General features: G+C 40.5%; 1 protein-coding gene across 1 annotated transcript in view; it reads right to left on the bottom strand.

The window, feature by feature from the left end:
• Positions 1-19,210, bottom strand: part of LOC108676342 (uncharacterized protein CG43867) — a 208,250-nt gene that overhangs the window by 11,700 nt on the left and 177,340 nt on the right. Inside the window, exons 5-18 of the mRNA XM_047884219.1 lie at positions 14,755-14,913; positions 14,133-14,216; positions 12,801-12,917; positions 11,345-11,380; positions 9,876-10,000; positions 8,009-8,918; positions 7,403-7,555; positions 7,059-7,278; positions 4,080-4,278; positions 3,292-3,451; positions 2,214-2,381; positions 1,495-1,656; positions 940-1,122; positions 357-462 (exon numbers count right to left, since the gene is read on the bottom strand). Coding sequence (XP_047740175.1) covers positions 357-462; positions 940-1,122; positions 1,495-1,656; positions 2,214-2,381; positions 3,292-3,451; positions 4,080-4,278; positions 7,059-7,278; positions 7,403-7,555; positions 8,009-8,918; positions 9,876-10,000; positions 11,345-11,380; positions 12,801-12,917; positions 14,133-14,216; positions 14,755-14,913 — 2,782 coding nt within the window. The remainder of the gene's footprint in view (positions 1-356; positions 463-939; positions 1,123-1,494; positions 1,657-2,213; positions 2,382-3,291; positions 3,452-4,079; positions 4,279-7,058; positions 7,279-7,402; positions 7,556-8,008; positions 8,919-9,875; positions 10,001-11,344; positions 11,381-12,800; positions 12,918-14,132; positions 14,217-14,754; positions 14,914-19,210) is intronic.

The following is a 19,210-nucleotide window of genomic DNA, read 5'->3' as shown; positions in this document are numbered from 1 at the left end:
GACAATAAAGAATCATGAACCATTATCAGTCTAATATTTTTTGTAATATTGACATGCTACAATGGGACAAAGTGGATTTAAAGTTGCTCTGGCAACAATTCATATTGCCGAGAACAATTCTGACGTGCAAAATCAAAGTTCTTAAGAGCATTAGCATTTGATCGAAAGGCCTTACACCATAACATATTACAAGTAGTATTCAATGCCCTGTCTCGTATTGAAGTGCAGGTTCCTTAAGCAAAACTTTATCAATGCACACACATGTCTTTATTTACTAGTGGTCATGCGCTATTTACAAGAAGAATATTATTCAAAGCTAAATATCTCCACGTAAACTTAAAGACACAAAGACTCACTGGGATCTCCGTCGAGCTCCATGAGTTTGTGGACGAGCTGTTCGTACTGCGTGCCTGCCGTGCTGCCTCCTCCCGACACCACGGTGAGGTGGTACAACCATTGGTCCTGTACACACAAGGGTAGCTGGTAGTACCTTGTACATGTAGTACAAGTGTTGCTAGTAGTACCTTGTACATGTAGTACAAGTGGAGATAATGCTACCTTATTGCACCAATGTACAAACGCCATTGATTCTAACTCGGAAGCACTTTTAGTTCATGTTCAAATTCCTCCCACCCCCGATAAATTGATGAAGATGGAGCTGGTCATCGAAACGTTTGAGACAAACATATGGTGAATATACTGGGATTTTCTTTGCTTTGAAATTTTTGTGCAGTATGAGACGCAAAACAGCATTTGGCTCTGGAGGCAAAATTCCTAAGAAAGAAATTAGGTTAAACAGAATGAACATCCAACCCCTTTTCATGCTGTTTAAAAACACATGAAAACTCCACCGTATTCTACTCAAAAATGCAAAAAACTAAAAATAACTAGAAAAAAATAAGCTTAATCCCGTTAAATAGCGTCATAGAGTGCCGCTACCTTATCCTGTTTTGTGGGCATGATGAGGTACGTGGGGCCTTGGTTGTTGGGGAAGATGGCGATGGTGAGGTCCTCTTGTCCAGCCCCGATCTCATCCCCGGGAGTCTCTTCGCCCTCGCTGTCCGAGACGCGTTCCACCTCCTCCACCCGCGCCTCCCGCATGTTGATCTGGCCCAGGGGCGTCTGCAAGCAGGAGAAAGTCAAGTACTTCGGCGCCAGTTGTGTTAATTCGAAAAAAATTACTTTTATTTAGTGTAGAAGGTCGATGTTCATCTCGACCATTATGAAGTGTCAAAAATTTATTAGTAAAGTTTGGCGCAAGATCTCAGACATGAAAATACGTTTGGCCAATTGCAAAAATAGACATTTTAAACTAGATTTGAAGAATTCATTGAGATGAATGCTAAAAATTGCCAACATTAAATTTTTGCTGAAGCTAGTTCGACTATTGAAGTTCAATTGCTTTCTAGTTAAGCTAGATTGTTCAACCATTCTGGTTTCACGGTTCATAACAGTTCACGATTCTAATTTTTCCAAGTATTCAAAGCAGCAGACCTGCTCTGATGGGTTCTTGAAGTAGATGAAGGTCTTGGCGATGAGAACGCACCAGCAGCGCTTAGGATGTCCGTGCTTAACTTTAGTAAGCCAGCCTTGCAGTGTTGGCTGCTGGTCCTCTCGGCTCAGCAGCAGGCGGGTGGCGTTACGTCGCACCACGTTCTGCAACACACATTTATTACTAAACAACATAACACACACATTCATTACTAGACCACATAACACACATATACATTACTAGAACACATAACACACATATACATTACTAGAACACATAACACACACATTCATTACTAGACAACATAACACAAAAATTCATTACTAGACAACATAACACACACATTCATTACTAGACCTCAAAACATACACATACATTACTAGACCACATAACACACATATACATTAATAGACCTCAAAATACACATTGATCAATAGACCACGTCGAACAATTTGCTTGACAATACTTGTCAATTAACTACAAGGCTCAGAAGCAGACTGGATGTCAACCATAGTGGAATTCTAGTAATAGAGGTAGTGACGGTGTCAACAAAGAACAAAATACCAGCAGACACGGCTGCTCAATCTCAATTGAAACTTGAAAAACATATAGACGCGACACAGATTCCAAAAGGTTCAGGTATACTTAAAACATAATTTGATACTAGCAAATAAAAGACTAAAGTGACCAGCAGCGTCACTAGCAAATAAAAGTTAGTGACCTGCAGTGTGCGGACCCAGTCCTCCACCGTGATGGTGGTGTCGGCGGTGAGGTAGTAAGTCTTCTTGCCAGTGTTGACTTCAAACGTGTGCGAGCCTTCAGATCTGTTGATTCTGCAGTTGCCGTCCAGAACTATCTCACCAGCAGCCTTGCTTCTCGTCACGTCAGACTGTTCATATAACATTGTTCATATAACACTCATTGTTTATAAAAATACATTGTTCATATAACCTAACATTAATCCGTGAAACTGAGAGGTACTTGATGCAGAACAAAGTATCCATGTAAAAGTTACTTGCGAAAAAGTTCACCAAGGAATGAGGCATAAACATGATTTTGTAAGCATAGTCTCAACATATCTGAAATTTGACATAAGAATGAATCTGTTCTTGAAAATTAGAAACGTGACATAGAAGAAATGGTACTGAAAATTTTGGCGGTATGTAAATTTCGAAAATGAACCTGGTATCAAGTCATGAATGAGAGAAACAATGAGTATATATACTGATCGAACACAGCTACTTTCAGCGGAGCAATTGATATTCAAGTCAAAAGATTTGATTGAAACGTGATGGATTCCTTGAAATGGGCATCGCTCAAGTAACATTGCTTTACCTTACACATTTCAAGACGTATTGCACAAGGAAACCAGCACAAGTTCGACGTAAAATTGAATAAAAAATATTACATTCTTTACAACACATAAACGTAGTTTCTTCTTAATATGCGAAGGAAATTTGTGAACCGATATTACCTGAACTAATATTGTTGGTCAATCAGTCTTATTTGTTAAAATACAATATGGTGGGGGTATCACAATTTAACACTCACTATACGATTTTTCGCTCTAGAAAATCCAAATCTCCAGACAAATATTTGGCAACACACCAGACTCGTTAAGATAAACTAATTTTCGAATTATGCTCAGACGTTGTCAATATGATCACTAGAAAAAACGAACCAACGACTTAAGTACAGTATAGTTATACTGTACATAAGTCGTTGGTTCGTTTTTTTTTTGAGGAGTTTCTTTAGGAACTAAGACCACAACAAAACTAAGCAAAGGCCCCTAAGCTGACCTGACTCTTCCAGTACGAGAGCGTGCCGTCCTTGAGTACGAAGTATCTCTTGCGCCACGTCTTGAGTTTACCGCCGAGTTTGGTGAGGTAGCCGCTCTTCTCGAGACTGTCTGGTCGGGGTGACACCATGCCACCTACACTGCCCACGCTGCCGCCACAACTGATAACAACAATCATATGGGAATAATGACATATTATTATAAATAATATAATTGGTAATAATACAGTTCAATATCTGTAGGTATATATTGAGAACGCGATCGCGGAGTTCTGGCGAAATTAGAGATTCAATATTTCATCGAATTCAAATTTTTAAATATCTTAGTCGCTAAATTCATCACAAACATTCCCTCTTGTGACTTGCTTCATATAAGCCTGAACTCTATCAAATAATACTAGTGAACTCAAACAGAAATTTATAAGGGTGAACACTGAAGAAATCAAAAATTATAGTTCTAATTTTGCTTCGCGTAGAGCTTTGCTTCGTAGATCGACAAGAACTTTAGAAAATTTCAAAGTAATTATCAAAGCGGTGGTGCTTCGTTCTATATTAGCGATTGCGGCTAACCATACATCACGTTAACCGAACCTAACTGAGGATGCAAGAGCAATTACAATTATGATCTGAATGAAACAAAGTAATTGAAAAATTGCGTTGTACTGACGTGCTGTTGGCGAGCGTATGTGAGGCCTAGAGAGCGTATGTGAGGCCTAACCGATAATTCAAGAGCATTTCCAATAATTACCTGAACGAAATAACTTAATTAAAAAAATCTCGTTGTACTTACGTGCTGTTAGCGAGCGTATGTGAAGGCGTAGGTGCGTTAGCAGGCTCTAGGCTGCTGGTGCGCGGGGTAGTGTTGATGGTGTGGTCGAGACAGGAGTTACGGGCGCTCAGTGGCAGCGTCGTGTCGAATGATAAACTCTCACTGCGGGCGTCGGGGGGGATGGCGTAGTCGTCCGACAGGCCAGACTCGAACGAGATGTCTGAAGCAGTGATAAAATACTTAATATTTAATATATAACATTTAATATATAATATTTAAACTCGGCTCGAGAGGGATGGCATAGTCGTCCGACAGGCCAGACTCGAACAAGATGTCTGAAGGAGTGATTAAATACATAATATTTAATATATATATATTTATTTAAACTCGGCTCATATGATAAATATGTGCTGAGTTTAAGATAACTCACGGAACGTTGAGCGTTTGTATGATAGAGGAACATTTAAAATGCATAGATTTAATTAGTACAGTGTGCTGATCGATTTTACTTTATTCGTTATAAAACATATATATAATTATCATAGACTCGAAAAAAAATAAAATTCTAGACAAATACAAAATAGTCCACAGTGCTCTGATAAAACAAGGTTAAATAATAGTAAGAGTACAAATATTTATTTATTTCCATTGCCATAACAGATGAATGATTTAATTTTGTTTCAACAGTCAAGTTGAAAATATATGAAAGTCGCAAACATGGTTAGCTGATAAGCCTTGACTGGCGAGTGCTACCAGAAATGTTCTCTTTGGCAAATATAATGACTTATACATTCATTTACCACCAACTTTTACATTCATTTACCACCAACAGCACAAATAGCCACTGATATACTGACGCTCTGGAGGATGGTGTTGAGAATAAGTGAAGAAATGTTTCAGCATTAACGTTAAGTGAATTTCAAAGCAACCAAGAGTTGCATGAATGAGATCGAGATAGTAAAGATGAGTCTTAGATCAAGTAGTGAAGATCCTGTTGCGAAAAGAACCTATAAGTGAATGGAATTAATACGATTGCAGTCATATTGAAGTTGTTAAGGGAGCCTGCACAGATACTGGAAGCGAAAAATTCACAATTTAACTCTCCGATAACATGCAGATCTGGAGATAAAGAACAATCTAACGAGACTCTTTCACAACCCAGCGCCCGTGAAGCTACGGTACGAAAAATGAATGGGTCACTTTCTCAAAATAATGACACACTTCATGCACGTAGCACTGATACGTCCTTTTACCAGGGGCAAACTAGGTCAGGATGACACATATAACAAGGCAAAAAGTGCATCGCTTTATTTGCGCTAAGTTTCACTCGTTTTAGCGCATTTTCTCATTTATGGAAAAATGCACTATTGTGCTCGCCATGTTCGTCTGTCCGTCCGTCCGTCCGTCCGAGACTTCACGTTTTCGTCGACGAGAAAATGCGCTCTCCGTCACTCACTGCAGTGAGTACTGAGTTATATTTTTTTGAGTGTATCCGCGGAAAATCGTTTGAAAATCTTAGCTGTGAGGTTTAGTCTTACAGTAGTGAATGGCAAGCTCAGTTATACTCTGATTAGTTGCAGTGCAATGAGGGTGGGTTAATAAGAAGATTCATGATCCAGCAGCCATTACCGAGGAATTGTTTGATATTAAGTCGATTTTTATGGAAGGGAAGTAAAGCTTTGCCAAAAATCAGAATAACATACCGGAATGTGGGACGCTCAGACGGCAGTCGTCAGGGACAGTTGCTTGGGACACTCGAGGCTCTACGGGACGGGACAAACACGTCAGGCAATATAGGGACATGGGACGAGAGGGACGGAGGGGACACGAGACATGAAGGTGGGAATGCTGACACCAGCAGGCGTAAGGGGGACACGAGACATGAAGGAGGGAATGCTGACACCAGCAGGCGTAAGGGGGACACGAGACATGAAGAAGTAGGGAATGCTGACACCAGCAGGCGTAAGGAGGACACGAGACATGAAGAAGTAGGGAATGCTGACACCAGCAGGCGTAAGGATTACACGAGACATGAAGAAGGAGGGAATGCTGACGCCAGCAGGCGTAAGGAGGACACGAGACATGAAGGAGGGAATGCTGACATCAGCAGGCGTAAGGAGGACACGAGACATGAAGGAGGGAATGCTGACACCAGCAGGCATAAGGAAGACACGAGACATGAAGGTGGGAATGCTGACACCAGCAGGCGGGTGTGGGAGGAACGTATAAACGTTTAAGAGGCAGTGGAATTTAAAGCCAATGCAAACTGAAGGATGATGCGTTGTACACAGCGACAAACAGAGTAAAAACATAAATAGATGAAATAAAACTAGGTAACTAGATAAGATTATGGCGCCAGAATAGACGGAATAAGAATTCAAATAAATGACGTAATTATGAGCGGATAGCCATAAACTCATTTTGTGAAAAAAAAAAATATAATAGAAGTTAGGGTCCGCATCACTCGAACCATTGAGGAACCATTTCTCTGACTGGGATTCTATACGAACCAAGTTTAACTAAAACACAGGCAAAGAAAATATCCTTCAGAAATTAAACATGAATAACACTGCAAAAATTGGAACGTGATGCTCACACGTATAGATGAATTGCATATTTCATTAATAATTGGTGTGCATTCATTGCACCAAGCACGGAGCGAACAAGAACTCCCACAGGGCGAACAAGAACTCGGTACACGAGATGATACCATTAAATAAGGCTTTTATTTAATAACAGTAAAAGATAGAAATGAGTCCGGTATAACGAACCCGTTACATTCGATCATAATGAGTAGAAATTACTTTTTTCGGTCCCGATCGCCCTGCAGTTCGTTCAACAAGCAAATTCCAACGAACAAGGAAAGAATGAGAACCACAACGAGATTATAAACCTTCCGTTGAAAATAAAATCAAGTGCAATGACAAAAATTCCAAATTCATTGCCCACACAAATTATCGTCATAAACATGCCCCTTGAAGCCTGGCTTCAAACCTTCACCTCTTCTCATGCTCCTCGAGGGCGATGACCCAGACAGCTTGGCAGGAGACAGAGAAGAAGTTTTGCTCTTCGAAGGTGAAGAAGAGGAAGAGTCAGCAGAAGAGGGAGTGTGGGAAGAGAGCCCGCCAGCCCCACTGCCTCCCCCCATACAATGGTCCTCATTGTCGGACGAGTCTGACGAGTCGCCGGTGAACGGGACAGATCGGATCTGGCTGGCACGCTGCCGTATAGAACACAGTACTTCACAACCATGGCGCATACATAGTTATCGTAATTAAAAACAATTCAGAAGTACAAAATTCATGTGACTGTTCTCAATGATAACAATGTTGACAGTCACGTACCCCTTTGACAGCAGCATAGACAGGCACGTGGATCTCAGGATAACTGCCCAAGCCTGAAGAGCGACGGCCGCCACCACGCGTCTCCCCCGTGAAGCTGCCGTCGCTGCTGCCTCCACACATGCCGCTGTGGCGGGAGAGTCCTTCCTGGGCGACCTGAAGGCGGGGTGCGTGTTAATGCAACGAGACTGGCATGTGTTGGTACAGTCCCTCTTGGGAGAACTAGTAGTCCTTAGGTTTTGAATACGCAAGGAGTTAATGGTGTTAGGACATGTGAAATAGCACTAAGCAGACGTGTTGCGTACGAGCGACTGGAGACCATGCCATCGATGGGTTTACGAGGGATGCCGTTACAACAATCAATAACCAACATATACATGTATTTTTATGTCAAATACTATTTTCATTAGTTGAAACATGAATTATGATGATGTACTGAAATCAGAATCGGACAATCGATGAGGAGTACAATTTTTCTACATCAATTTAGTGCGTAATTCACATTTTGTGAATGTATCGTAATAATAAAGTAGTAGAAACATTACCCTTCATCAGTAATCTAGTTCAACCAAAGACCGCGAAGTAAAACCTAACAGTACCGCGTCTCACCTGATATATTCTGCTCTCCCAGGAAGGGAAGCGATGCAAAGGAGGCGTAGGTGGTTTTTCCCCATTAGTTTCGCCTCCTCCCGGCCACTCCTTGCTGGGGGTGTAGATCTCGCTGTACTCATTGCCATGACCGTCCTCTCCTCTTGAGAGTCTAGACGCTCGTTCCGCCGAACTGTTGAGGCTGTCCGCACTGTGGCTGAGGCTATGCGACTGTTGTTGCTGCTGCTGATCTAAACTATGAGTGCTTGGGAAGCCAACTCCTGAGTGGTGAGTAGAACTGGTGCCTGGTAGGCCAGGCTTGGTTGTGCGTGGCTGCGGGACAGGTTTGCGCGGGCTGTCGCACGCACGATTGCTGCGTGGTAGACTACCGTTGCTGCTGTGTGTGAGACTTAGACTGCCAGAGCTGTGAGTCAGGCTGTTCAGCATCGCTTCCAGAGGACTCTTAGGACTCATGCTCTGAGGAGTCTCAAGGTCTACAGACCCAGAGTCTACTCTCGAGTCCCTAGGAGTGACACGACGATTTTTGTTGGAGTTTTCGGAGACGTTAGAAAGTCGCAGTGATGCCGGACTATTGCGGCCGTTGAGAAGAAGACTGCTGTGTTGTGGTGAGGGATGGTGTTGCAGGTGTGGTGATTGATGGTGTGTTAGTTGTGGTGATTGATGATGAGGTAGGTGTTGTGGGGACTGATGATGAGGTAGGTGTTGTGGTGATTGATGATGAGGCAGGTGTTGTGGTGACTGATTGAGATGCGCGTAGTGTTGAGGTGACTGATGCATGTGGTGCAGGTGCTGCTGGTGGTGATGATGGTGGTGATGACGGTGGTGTGGGTGGAGTGCATTGTTGCGGTTTTGGTCTGCGTAGTTGGCGTCAGTGTCGCTGGAGCTCGCCCTGCGTATGCTGTTGGGCGACCTAAGCAACACCAAACAGGTTTCAAGGCTTTAAATATGGCATATATTGATGTCAACGCGAGTATCAACAAAAAGTCAAAAACGTCTCCAACACTTAATCAGGGATCTGGTTTGAAACACTACAAATAATAATCAAATGTTAAAACATTTCTAACCGGTTCAATTGAGGCCAGTAAAATATCAAGTCATTTTTATGCCTTTCAATAACAACTTAAGTGGACAACTACACCAAAAATCAACAAGTTAATGGCTCCAAGCTGCCAGGTAGCCGACATAAAAACGGAATATAGAAGAGGCTGGAAGAATACTGGATTAGAACTATTTTGAAGAAATATTTTGCGACATGAAAGTGATTCTGGATCGTAAAATCTGCAACGCTATTTTGCCAGAACACACGTAGCAAGATTCAGTCTCCAACATGCATGTTCTCGGGTAAAATACGGCTTGAACATGAACAAATGCAGGAGCACATTTGAGCAGACGCATTTGTCTGGCGACATGAGCATAGATTGTAGTACAGCACGATCATATTCAAGTTAACGCACTCACCGGCAGTTCTGAATAAGATAAGGCATAAGGTTTTTATGATAAGACATAAGACTGCGATCGTAAGGTATAAGAATGAGAAAAAATGTGCAAGACACTGATTGCATCTGATTAAAATGAAAAGGAATAAGATTTTGATTGTGAGGAATAGGATTACGATTGCAAGGTATTAGATTGTGATGGTAAAGTATAAGATTGTGATTGCAAGGTATAAAATTGAGATGGCGAGTGATTTTACTGTGATGTTAAGATATAGTATTGCAAATGTTAAGATACAAGATTGAGGTTTTTAGTTATATTATTGTGATGGTAAGGCATATATAGTGATGGTAAGGTATATATAGAGATCGTAAGATATATATAGTGATGGTAAGGTTTATATAGGGATAGTAAGTGCTCAGTGATGCAATACCTTGACTTGCTGCGGCGATCTCTGCCCAGCGTGGAGGGCCGAGCGGGCATGTAGAGGCCGGTCTCGGGCACCTCACCGCCCACCACATCCTCGACCACACCGTCGTACCCACCGTGCCCGCTCTCCTGCCGTGCCCAGTTATCAGTTACACACAAACTCAGTACACTTAACGCTTCAGATCGCGAAATTCTAACCCAAGAATTATTCAATCACAAATGAGGCATCAGACATCAATCAAATGATTTTTTAAATGATTCAATTTAACTTGACTGCTCGCTTGAAATAACATTTCACATCAATTCAATGGAACTCGTTACAGAGAAAGGAAACCAAAAAGAAAGACAAAGCATTGTTTCAGAAAAAACGTTGCTTTGTAGAATGGACATAATAATCTAGATCGATAAAGATTATGATAAACTTGAACACGAAGTACTACGCATCAGCAACGCTCTGGAAACAATTTCTAAGTTTTCGGCCAATCTGTTATCAACTAACCGGTGGAACTACCGATAACCGGTAACTAAGTTATCGGCCAATCGTTTATAAATTAACCGGTGGAACTACCGATAACTAAGTTATCGGTCAATCGGTTATCAAATAACTGAAGGAAATACCGGTAACTAAGTTATCGGTCAATCGGCAGAACTAATTCATAAGTTATCAACTCAATCGGTTGAAGTGAAGACGATAAAGGTCCTGTTCAGAATCCCTGCGAAAGTTATGGATACAGCAGGCTATCCAACAGACTGTATTCGACTGCATTAGTATTGTATTATTATTATTATTATTATTATTATCATTTTTGACGAAACATTAAAAAAACACTACTCACAAAAATAGTTTGGCGCGAAAACTTCGTCAAATTTTCAATCAAATCTTCAAAAAGCGCGATGATTGGGCATGCATGACTAATGAAAAGAAAAGTATTTATAAACTTTGAAGAGGTTTAAGCGGTTTATATAAAGTGCAATAAACATCAAAATTTAGCTATTTATCGAAAACAACTAAGTTCATGCAAATCTTGTAGGCGCGTTTGAATGATACGGTATCGCAATTGTTACAAGCTCAGAGCGAGTGGGTGAAATGAAAACTGGAATTTCGGAAAAAATAGAATGAGAATAGATAGAATAAACATTAAAGTTGTGCATTTTAGGAAATAAGTACAACTCAAAAGAAAGAATGAGCTGTTGTGAGTCCAAGTGAAAACAACAATGAATTGCCACAACGAGCGAACCAAATAGCAGTGATCATCAAGAGTTAACGAGCAGCTCGAGTGTATGAAATTCGAACGTCGGCTCAATGAATCAGAGAAAACTGAACAACTGGGAAATAATGAAACCATTTGGGAAGCAGAAACAAATGAGCGAGTAGCATGCGACATCGGTAGGTTATACAGAACAGGGAAACACAAAAATAAATATAATCTAACATAATGATAAGGGGAAAATGGGAAGCTTTAGAGGTCGTACCTTGGGTAGACTAAGGGACCGACGCTTCCATTTGAGCTGCCATACAGAGTCAGGGAGGAGGTTCACTAATGTTAGAATAATCTATCACCATCTCATTAAGTGCTTATCAACCTTCTCTAGCTCATGCATGGTTGCAAATAAATACAGGTAATGCACAGAGTACGAGTAAGCTCTTGCATTCACAAGTGTCGAATTATAGAAGGAAGATTGATTATTTACCGATGCATAAAAATGTGGGCTATCGGTTATAAGAACAGGTTATGGCAACAGGTTATAACATCACGTTATATCAACAAGTTATAACAACTAACAAGTTCCAGCATTATAGACGCTTCAATGAGCTAGCTGCCACTCAGGTTGATACGCACCGATCTAAACATTTATTCTAGCTATGGGTTATATAATACACTAGTGGGCTCTCAAGCTAAGAGATAAATATTCTTGCTGTTCAGGTACAATTATGTTTTTACACAAGTAATACATATAAAAAATTTAGCCTAGCGATAAATGCAGATTCTATTGCCAAGCTCTATTTACTTAGCACGAAGCCAAAGTAGGATTACTGCAATACAGATAAAGAAGTCGAAGCAATTGAATTCCTTAGTTGGCTTAATTTTAGTTTTGTCGTATCTCCAACATGAAAAAAAATTATTCCTTTAGAAAGAAAACTAAATTTAAATATCTGCCAATTTTAGCTTTTTTCTTTTTCAGGATTGCGTATCGCATGTCGATTAGGAATACAGATCACATGAAAACGTCAAACACTGTAGAAAAATCCAGCAAATCTGAAGCATTAATTTAAACATGAGGCAACCACACGTAACAGCGAGTGGAGGGCGATTCAACACGTGGAGCTCAACACAATTCGATGATCAGTCTTATATGTACAACTTAATAAGTATTTATTTTGTTTTAAGAAGGTAATATAAATATATTAAGAGAAATTTTGCAAGCAACATCAACGTGCCACATGTTATGTAACTATTTATTTCAATTATTTAAGGTCGGAACCTTCAAATCCCCCAAAAAACAATTATTTAGCCCTCGTATTACTTAACCCACTGTTAAGATTATCTCACAGGTATAAACAATAAAAATTTATCGCTCTTCAGGAATTTTTCATAAATTCACTGGATGGACAGGACGTTAGAAATTGGCGGTGGGTATAGTTACCAAAATTTAGATTTCCCCGCGATAGTTTAAGAATCAAACGGGAATCCGCTTTAAAAGAGCAATCTTGAATGATAGCTTTGCAATAAAATATCTATCCCATGTTTCCAATCGCCATGCGTGTACAAATAAATGAGTTTCGTATATTTTCGAGAATGATTTATTATAACATTAAAAATTGTTTATTTTTTACTGTATTCATGTAAAAGCACAACGTTTTCACAGGGATCATGCTATGAAATGAATGATTACCCTGATCATTTATTAATATTTGCTAAGAGCAAACCTGTGTCTCCTGGTCAGCGTGCAGGGAAGAGAGCTGAGCGAGACGGCCTCTGAGCAGCTCCAGCTGAACGTTGCATTTAGCGTTCTGCTCACGCAGCACTGCGTTCTGCACCTCCAGCTGAACGCGTAATAAAATATAACTCAGTACTCACTGCAGTGTGTGACAGAGAGCGCATTTTCTCGTCGATGAAAACGTGAAGTCACGGACGGACGGACGTACAAACGAAGAGAAGGACAGACAGACGGACAGACAGACAGACGGACAGACAGACAGACGGACAGACAGACAGACGGACAGACAGACAGACGGACAGACAGACAGACGGACAAACAGACAGACAGTCGGACGGACGGACGGACGGACAGTGTGAGCACAATAGCGCCTTTTTTCCATAAATGAGAAAATGCGCTAAAAGAATAGTCGTGAAGGTGCTGCTGCAACATTCAACAGCAAACCGAACCAGTTACGTCTCGAACCACCTCAACAATCACTCTCACAACATACTCAAACACAGGCCCACAATCAAAATTCCATGGTGTTCTTTATGGCAAAAACAACAAAAAACACGGATCAATAGGCTGGAGGAAATGTGTAGGATACGCGTTTACCATCAATCAAACATTACAAATGGCAATGGAAAGACATTAGCATGCAGGAATGCGTATACAATCGATAATTCATTTCAATATCAAGTCCCGTACTTTGAATGCACCCACACTGTAGAGGTGACAGCAAACCTAGCAGGTTCTGTACGCATTAGAGTTTATGCATGATAATCATTCGAACAATTTACGTTGCCAGTGCTGGCATCCCGTTATGAACCAGAGTAAAATGGAAGCAATACAATGTTGGCTTGAATGGGCCTTTCCTTAATTAATATACTTTAGCTTCATCTTTATTAGCTTCATTTCCTCCAAAATTGCAGTAATAATATGTCTCGTGCTATACGGGCTATCCTATTAGTAATTTTTATTTGTCAAAGTTCGTTATTGTGTTTGAAGCCACGCGTCGCAAATATTTATGGGCTGTCCAGGTGCGTATTTACGATACCGTAGTCATCGTGTCGCGATATTACCTCGAAATTTTACTTTAATGCTAGAATTCTGTGACACTGAAAAACGAGTGGGGAATTCCAAAAATTAAATACAATTTTTCTTTCAGTAATTGTAAATTTGATTAAAACATAAAAGTTAAGTATCTGCTACGTTTAAACAAGATGCTAATCATGGCGTTAACTAGCGAATGAATGCCTTGGCAAACGAACTCACCACCCTAAGCTTATTGGTGACCCACTTCTCACCTCCCTAAGCTTATTGCTGACCCACTTCTCACCTCCCTCAACTTATTGGTGACCCACTCCTTGATCTTAGCGGCTTTGGCCTCCACCTTGCGCGCGTCCTGTAGCCGCAGCTGCCGCTGTAACAATGTCATCACTTCAGAATCATTACATGGAGGACACAACATATCAAGCAAGCTAGTGGTACATCGAGGGCACAAAAATATCTCATTTGAAAAAAAATGGATCAAAAACATAAAATTCATACATTGAAAGCATGATTCTCGAAGTAAAATTTCAAGGTTTTTTCGACAATTAGAAAAAACAACAATTTTTAAATAGGTATGTTCTTCAAAAAATCAAGTTAATTTCATATATAATTATACAAACATCACGGTCGAAATACGTGCCCCATCGAGTTCCTGCAGTTAGAAAGAGCAACTTCATTTATGTCTAAATGCTCACTGAAGATTGTAGAAACGAATGAAAGTATAAACCAAAGGTTGTAGAAACAATAGAGACTCATTCATTAATGTATAACTGAAGGCATAGCACGTATAACTGAAGGCATAGCACGTACATATAGTAACTGAAGGCATAGCACGTATAACTGAAGGCATAGCACGTATAACTGAAGGCATAGCACGTACAACTGAAGGCACAGCACATAAAACTGACCTGTTCCTCTACTTGTGTGGTGAGAGAGGTGATGACCACGTCAGTGGTGCCTCCCCCAGCCTCGCCACGTGAGGCAGAGCCACCACCTTCGTCTCCTGCAGGCGCAGGCAGGGCGCTGCTTGGAGAGCTCCACGCTAGTCTATCTTCCATCTGACGAACCTGGGGAAAAAAAATTTCGTCATTTTTTTTTAATTTTAATCAATTAAAAAAAATTTCATTGCATCATTTCAATTAGAAACAATTTACGTAATTTTTCTACAATATAATTTATGCGCAAATATAATTAATTAAATGCAATAGGGTACAGGGTACGTCACTGAAAGACGCCTGATTTGTACACTTTCGAGCGAGTATGATTTATAATATTTCCCACAAAAAATTTATTTGGTAGTTATCAAGTAGGAGGGGGAGAGCTTGTCCTAAAGATTTATATTAGAGTTGCACCAAGACTTCTTCAACATTCCTGGACGGGTCACACCTCACGTTGATTAAATATATGAACATATATCGCCGCTATACCGATATCACGTTCAAAGGAAGGATACAGTAATTAATTGACATAAATTTAGAAGCGGATTTAGCACCTCTAATACCATTGAATTGATGGTGGGTATAGCGAAACGATTTCACTAAGTAAATTAAGGAAATAACAGAAGAAACCGAGGGGTAATATTGAGAAGCGGATTTAGCACCTCTAATACTATTGAATAGATAGTGGATTTAGCGCCGCGAACTCACTTACGTAAAAAAGGAAATAACAGAAGGAACCGAGGTAAAATACGCGCACATTGTCTTTGATACGGTCGTGTCGTCGAAATACTTGTTACGGCGTACCCTTCACTTCACTGATATTCTAACATCACTTCCTCAACTTGAGCTTGAGCCTAAACCAAACAGCGCAACTGAAGTTATGAGAGTTATAGCAAAAAATAATTATACGCTATCAACGGCATCGATTTAAAGATGAAAAGCGTTTTACTTCAACCGAAGTATTATAAATTTGCCCTCTGCTCGGATGAAAAAGCAAAAAATAAATGATATTCCAACACAGCATTGTGTATCATATTTGCCGAGATGCAAGCACTTGACGTTGCTTGCGCTCGCAGCTGAGCGATGGCAGCTGGAGCTACAGGTGGCATATAGCAGTGCAGTGTGTATACCCGCACTTCCCCTTTAAAGCCTTAACGAGGGAAGCTTGGGGCTCAGACACCAAAACTTCCCGCGCCTAGCCCCCAAGTTGGCACGGACTAGAGCCTTTGAAAAATTCATGCCATCCTCAAACGGACACGCCTATACGCTGGAGCTTGCAACTCGTCGTCACTTTAACGAGTAGGGACAGATTATTTATTGCCATGAAAGGCTACAGATAAATGAGTAGCTATTTGTCGTGCAGAAATTCGAAAAAATGCCGCGTTCCCTGAATAATTGCCGCTAAGTTAGAAAACACCAGCAAAATATCGGATTTACAATAAGATCTTTTGCTTATACACTGAAGGCGTACACAAACATTAATACAGTATTCCGATAACTAATAACATCTATATTACGACAGCAGAAAACATTCCGGCGCAGAACACACTTTCCACCACTTTATCGTAGACTCGGAACAGGGGCCATACTTTCAAAACTCGCTAAGTGAACGTAAGTACTTTCGCTCTATTTTCTTGTCTATGATTGGTGGATTTTGCTTGAAAGGCCGTCAATGATTGGCTGATGAACTTACGATCTCTTGACTTTTTTTGAAAGTATAGGCCCAGGGCGCTAATAATTCAGAAGAACGAGGTCTAATTTTGAACACGAGGTACCATGAGTCTGCACTTCGAAGGCAGTAAGAAAAGTACCTAGTGAGGAAAGAGAGTGGACTAGGAAAATTCCCAAACAATGATACCATGAAATGGTATCATTGAATGAAAGTACCATTCATGGTATCATGATACCACGAATGAAAGAAAAGTACCATGAACAAGACTGTGGTTCGCGTACCATTAATTCTGCGCTAAGAAATTTCAGGTGGTACGGGTTGAGGAATAACAAAGTTCAGCTAGCGCTGAGAACATCCTGAACGAATGAATACTGTGGGAGAAACAGAAACTTTAAACGCGCCTAATAGCTTGATAATCAATTCATGTTACTTAATTAATTTATTCTCGCGATGGAATTATCGAGCCCATTATCAAGTGAGATCTGTTAATGGGAAGATTTGGGGCCATACTTTCAAAATTCGCTAAGTGAACGTAAGTACTTACGCCCTATTTCCTTGTCTATGATTGGTGGATTTTGCTTGAAATGCCGTCAATGATTGGCTGATGTACTTGCGATCTCTTAACTTTTTTTGAAAGTATGGGCCTTGGACAGTAAGCAATTATCGTGCATTAGGCTAAATCACCCTGCAGTTAGTCCACGAAGTTAACAATCTAAAGCACTAAACGTCTTGGTAGTGCTTCTTCTTCTCGTCTTCAGACATATATTCTGAGCAGGATATGAATAGACATTTACTGCGTCGTGGAACGATCGTGAGAAATGGGCTTCAAGCTTTTGACATCATTCAATGATCATTGCATGAATCGCCTATCAAATACCTAACTAAATTATTTATTTCTGCCATCATGATTTGCCCGCAGATAAAAACTCAAAAGTAGATTTGATTGAAGTAATTTCATAAGAGGTAAGCTGTTATACGTGAATATAGTGTTTCTTCATTATCACATTTTTGGCTACCATATACGACATAAAATGGATTGAATTTAGACCTGAAGATTTTCATCGATAGCTGAAAGTGAATGAAGCCACACTATGCTTCAGTTTCACAATGCAGTGGTCCCTGAAGCCTCATGACAAAATACATATTTTCCACAGTAATATTCGGTCAGTTTCCGCCACGATAAAAACGTCGTTGAACGACTGAATATGTCTGATAGCTCATGGCTCACGTATAACCTGGTTTGGGGTTTTATCATTATTTCCTTGTGACATGTGATTAAAAGCAAGCCATTTGCAGAAACTGTGTTCGAGGCAAGAAGTGCACGCTAGCGGTGACTTGAGAAGCTATGCACGCAGGATAAGGACCAATAGCTTGTGAAAAGGCCAATTGACTTAGACCACATGAAGCCAAGTGAGCCAAGTGACAGCAGTGCATCATACATCACTCCGCCAACCACGCAATGCATCGTACGAGACTTAGCATCCAATGTAAAGCCGAGGACGTGTAACATGATACTCAAGAGACGTAGTGTATCAATGGTGTTTTTTTTTAAATTGTGAGTTTACTCAAACTTGTAAGCGAGCTCATCTAAATTGTGATGTTACAATGGAACTGGATGGGATTATAGCATCAGTGGCGTTAGTTATGATTCGTAAACCTTTTTCTCAATTGAAAAAAAATGAGCCCAAAACCTTGAGAAATTAAGAACGCAAACCTAGTGATATGGATTGGTAAACAAGTTTTTTAATAAAAAGTGAAAAATCAACGCGACTTTTTTCGGTGTTTCAGACCACGCAGAATTTACTCCTGACACGGTCTCTCGCGAAGCGGTGTTTGTTGAGCATCAAAGCAGAATTTGGTGTCGGAGGACGGCAAGAGCATCGAATTTTGCCATGAAAAAATGATGGGAAACCAGTGAAGCGCGAGGACCGATACGGCGGACTACGGCCACGACCAACAGTGAGTTAGCGACGCCAGCCGACCGTGAACGCGATAACGCGTGTAAAAGCCTGCGCATAAACGTCTCTTCATCATTATGCTCACTTACAACTTAATGTTCACGATACGGTAAAGTTTTGTTCACGATACGGTAAAGTTTTGTGAAGGCTACAGTGCGAAAACTCAAATTTTTGTGAGAGAATTTGTTAGTGAGGATATGAAATATTTTCCCCGCAATAGATATGTAAACGAAATTAGTATTTCGCATGGATGCTGCGAATCTGTTGTGCTTATCCATTTATAGTGCTATTTTACCTCCATTCTAGATTTCTAGTAGAGAGTAAACAAGAGACTATATTTGCAACGAACATGAATAATTTTCAATGAAATCCTCATTCCTTTTTTCGGTTTCTTTCTGAGCCATCAAATGAAAACACCAAAGTCGATAAAGAATTAGAGAAAGGCTCTGTCGAGCCCCTTTGTTTGTAGAGCTGATTGGGACAGAAGGAGGGGAAGGAAGGAACGAACACGATCTTCGCCGCAGGAATCACAAAAAGGATGAATCCTTTTTGAATGAAAATGATGAATCTTTTCGTGAAAAAATCTTTAAAGCAAAATCCAGCTCACAGAGAGAGACATCGCGACGTTCTGTTCGCAGACATTCCATGTTGTCTTAGGCCTCTGTCTAAAATCATTCATTGTGCACGAGCGATATAACTTTCATACTAACATAAGGGCGATGATAAGGCTTAGTGAAGACTTAAGAGTGGGAAGCGACAGCAGAAATATTGCTCAATAATACTGTGCGTAAGTACA

The sequence above is a fragment of the Hyalella azteca genome, unplaced genomic scaffold (genome assembly GCF_000764305.2).
Source record: "Hyalella azteca isolate HAZT.00-mixed unplaced genomic scaffold, Hazt_2.0.2 contig1871, whole genome shotgun sequence".
NCBI classification, from domain to species: domain Eukaryota; kingdom Metazoa; phylum Arthropoda; class Malacostraca; order Amphipoda; family Hyalellidae; genus Hyalella; species Hyalella azteca.
The sequence above is the reverse complement of the archived record's forward strand: the minus strand, read 5'-3'. Positions and strand labels throughout refer to the sequence as shown.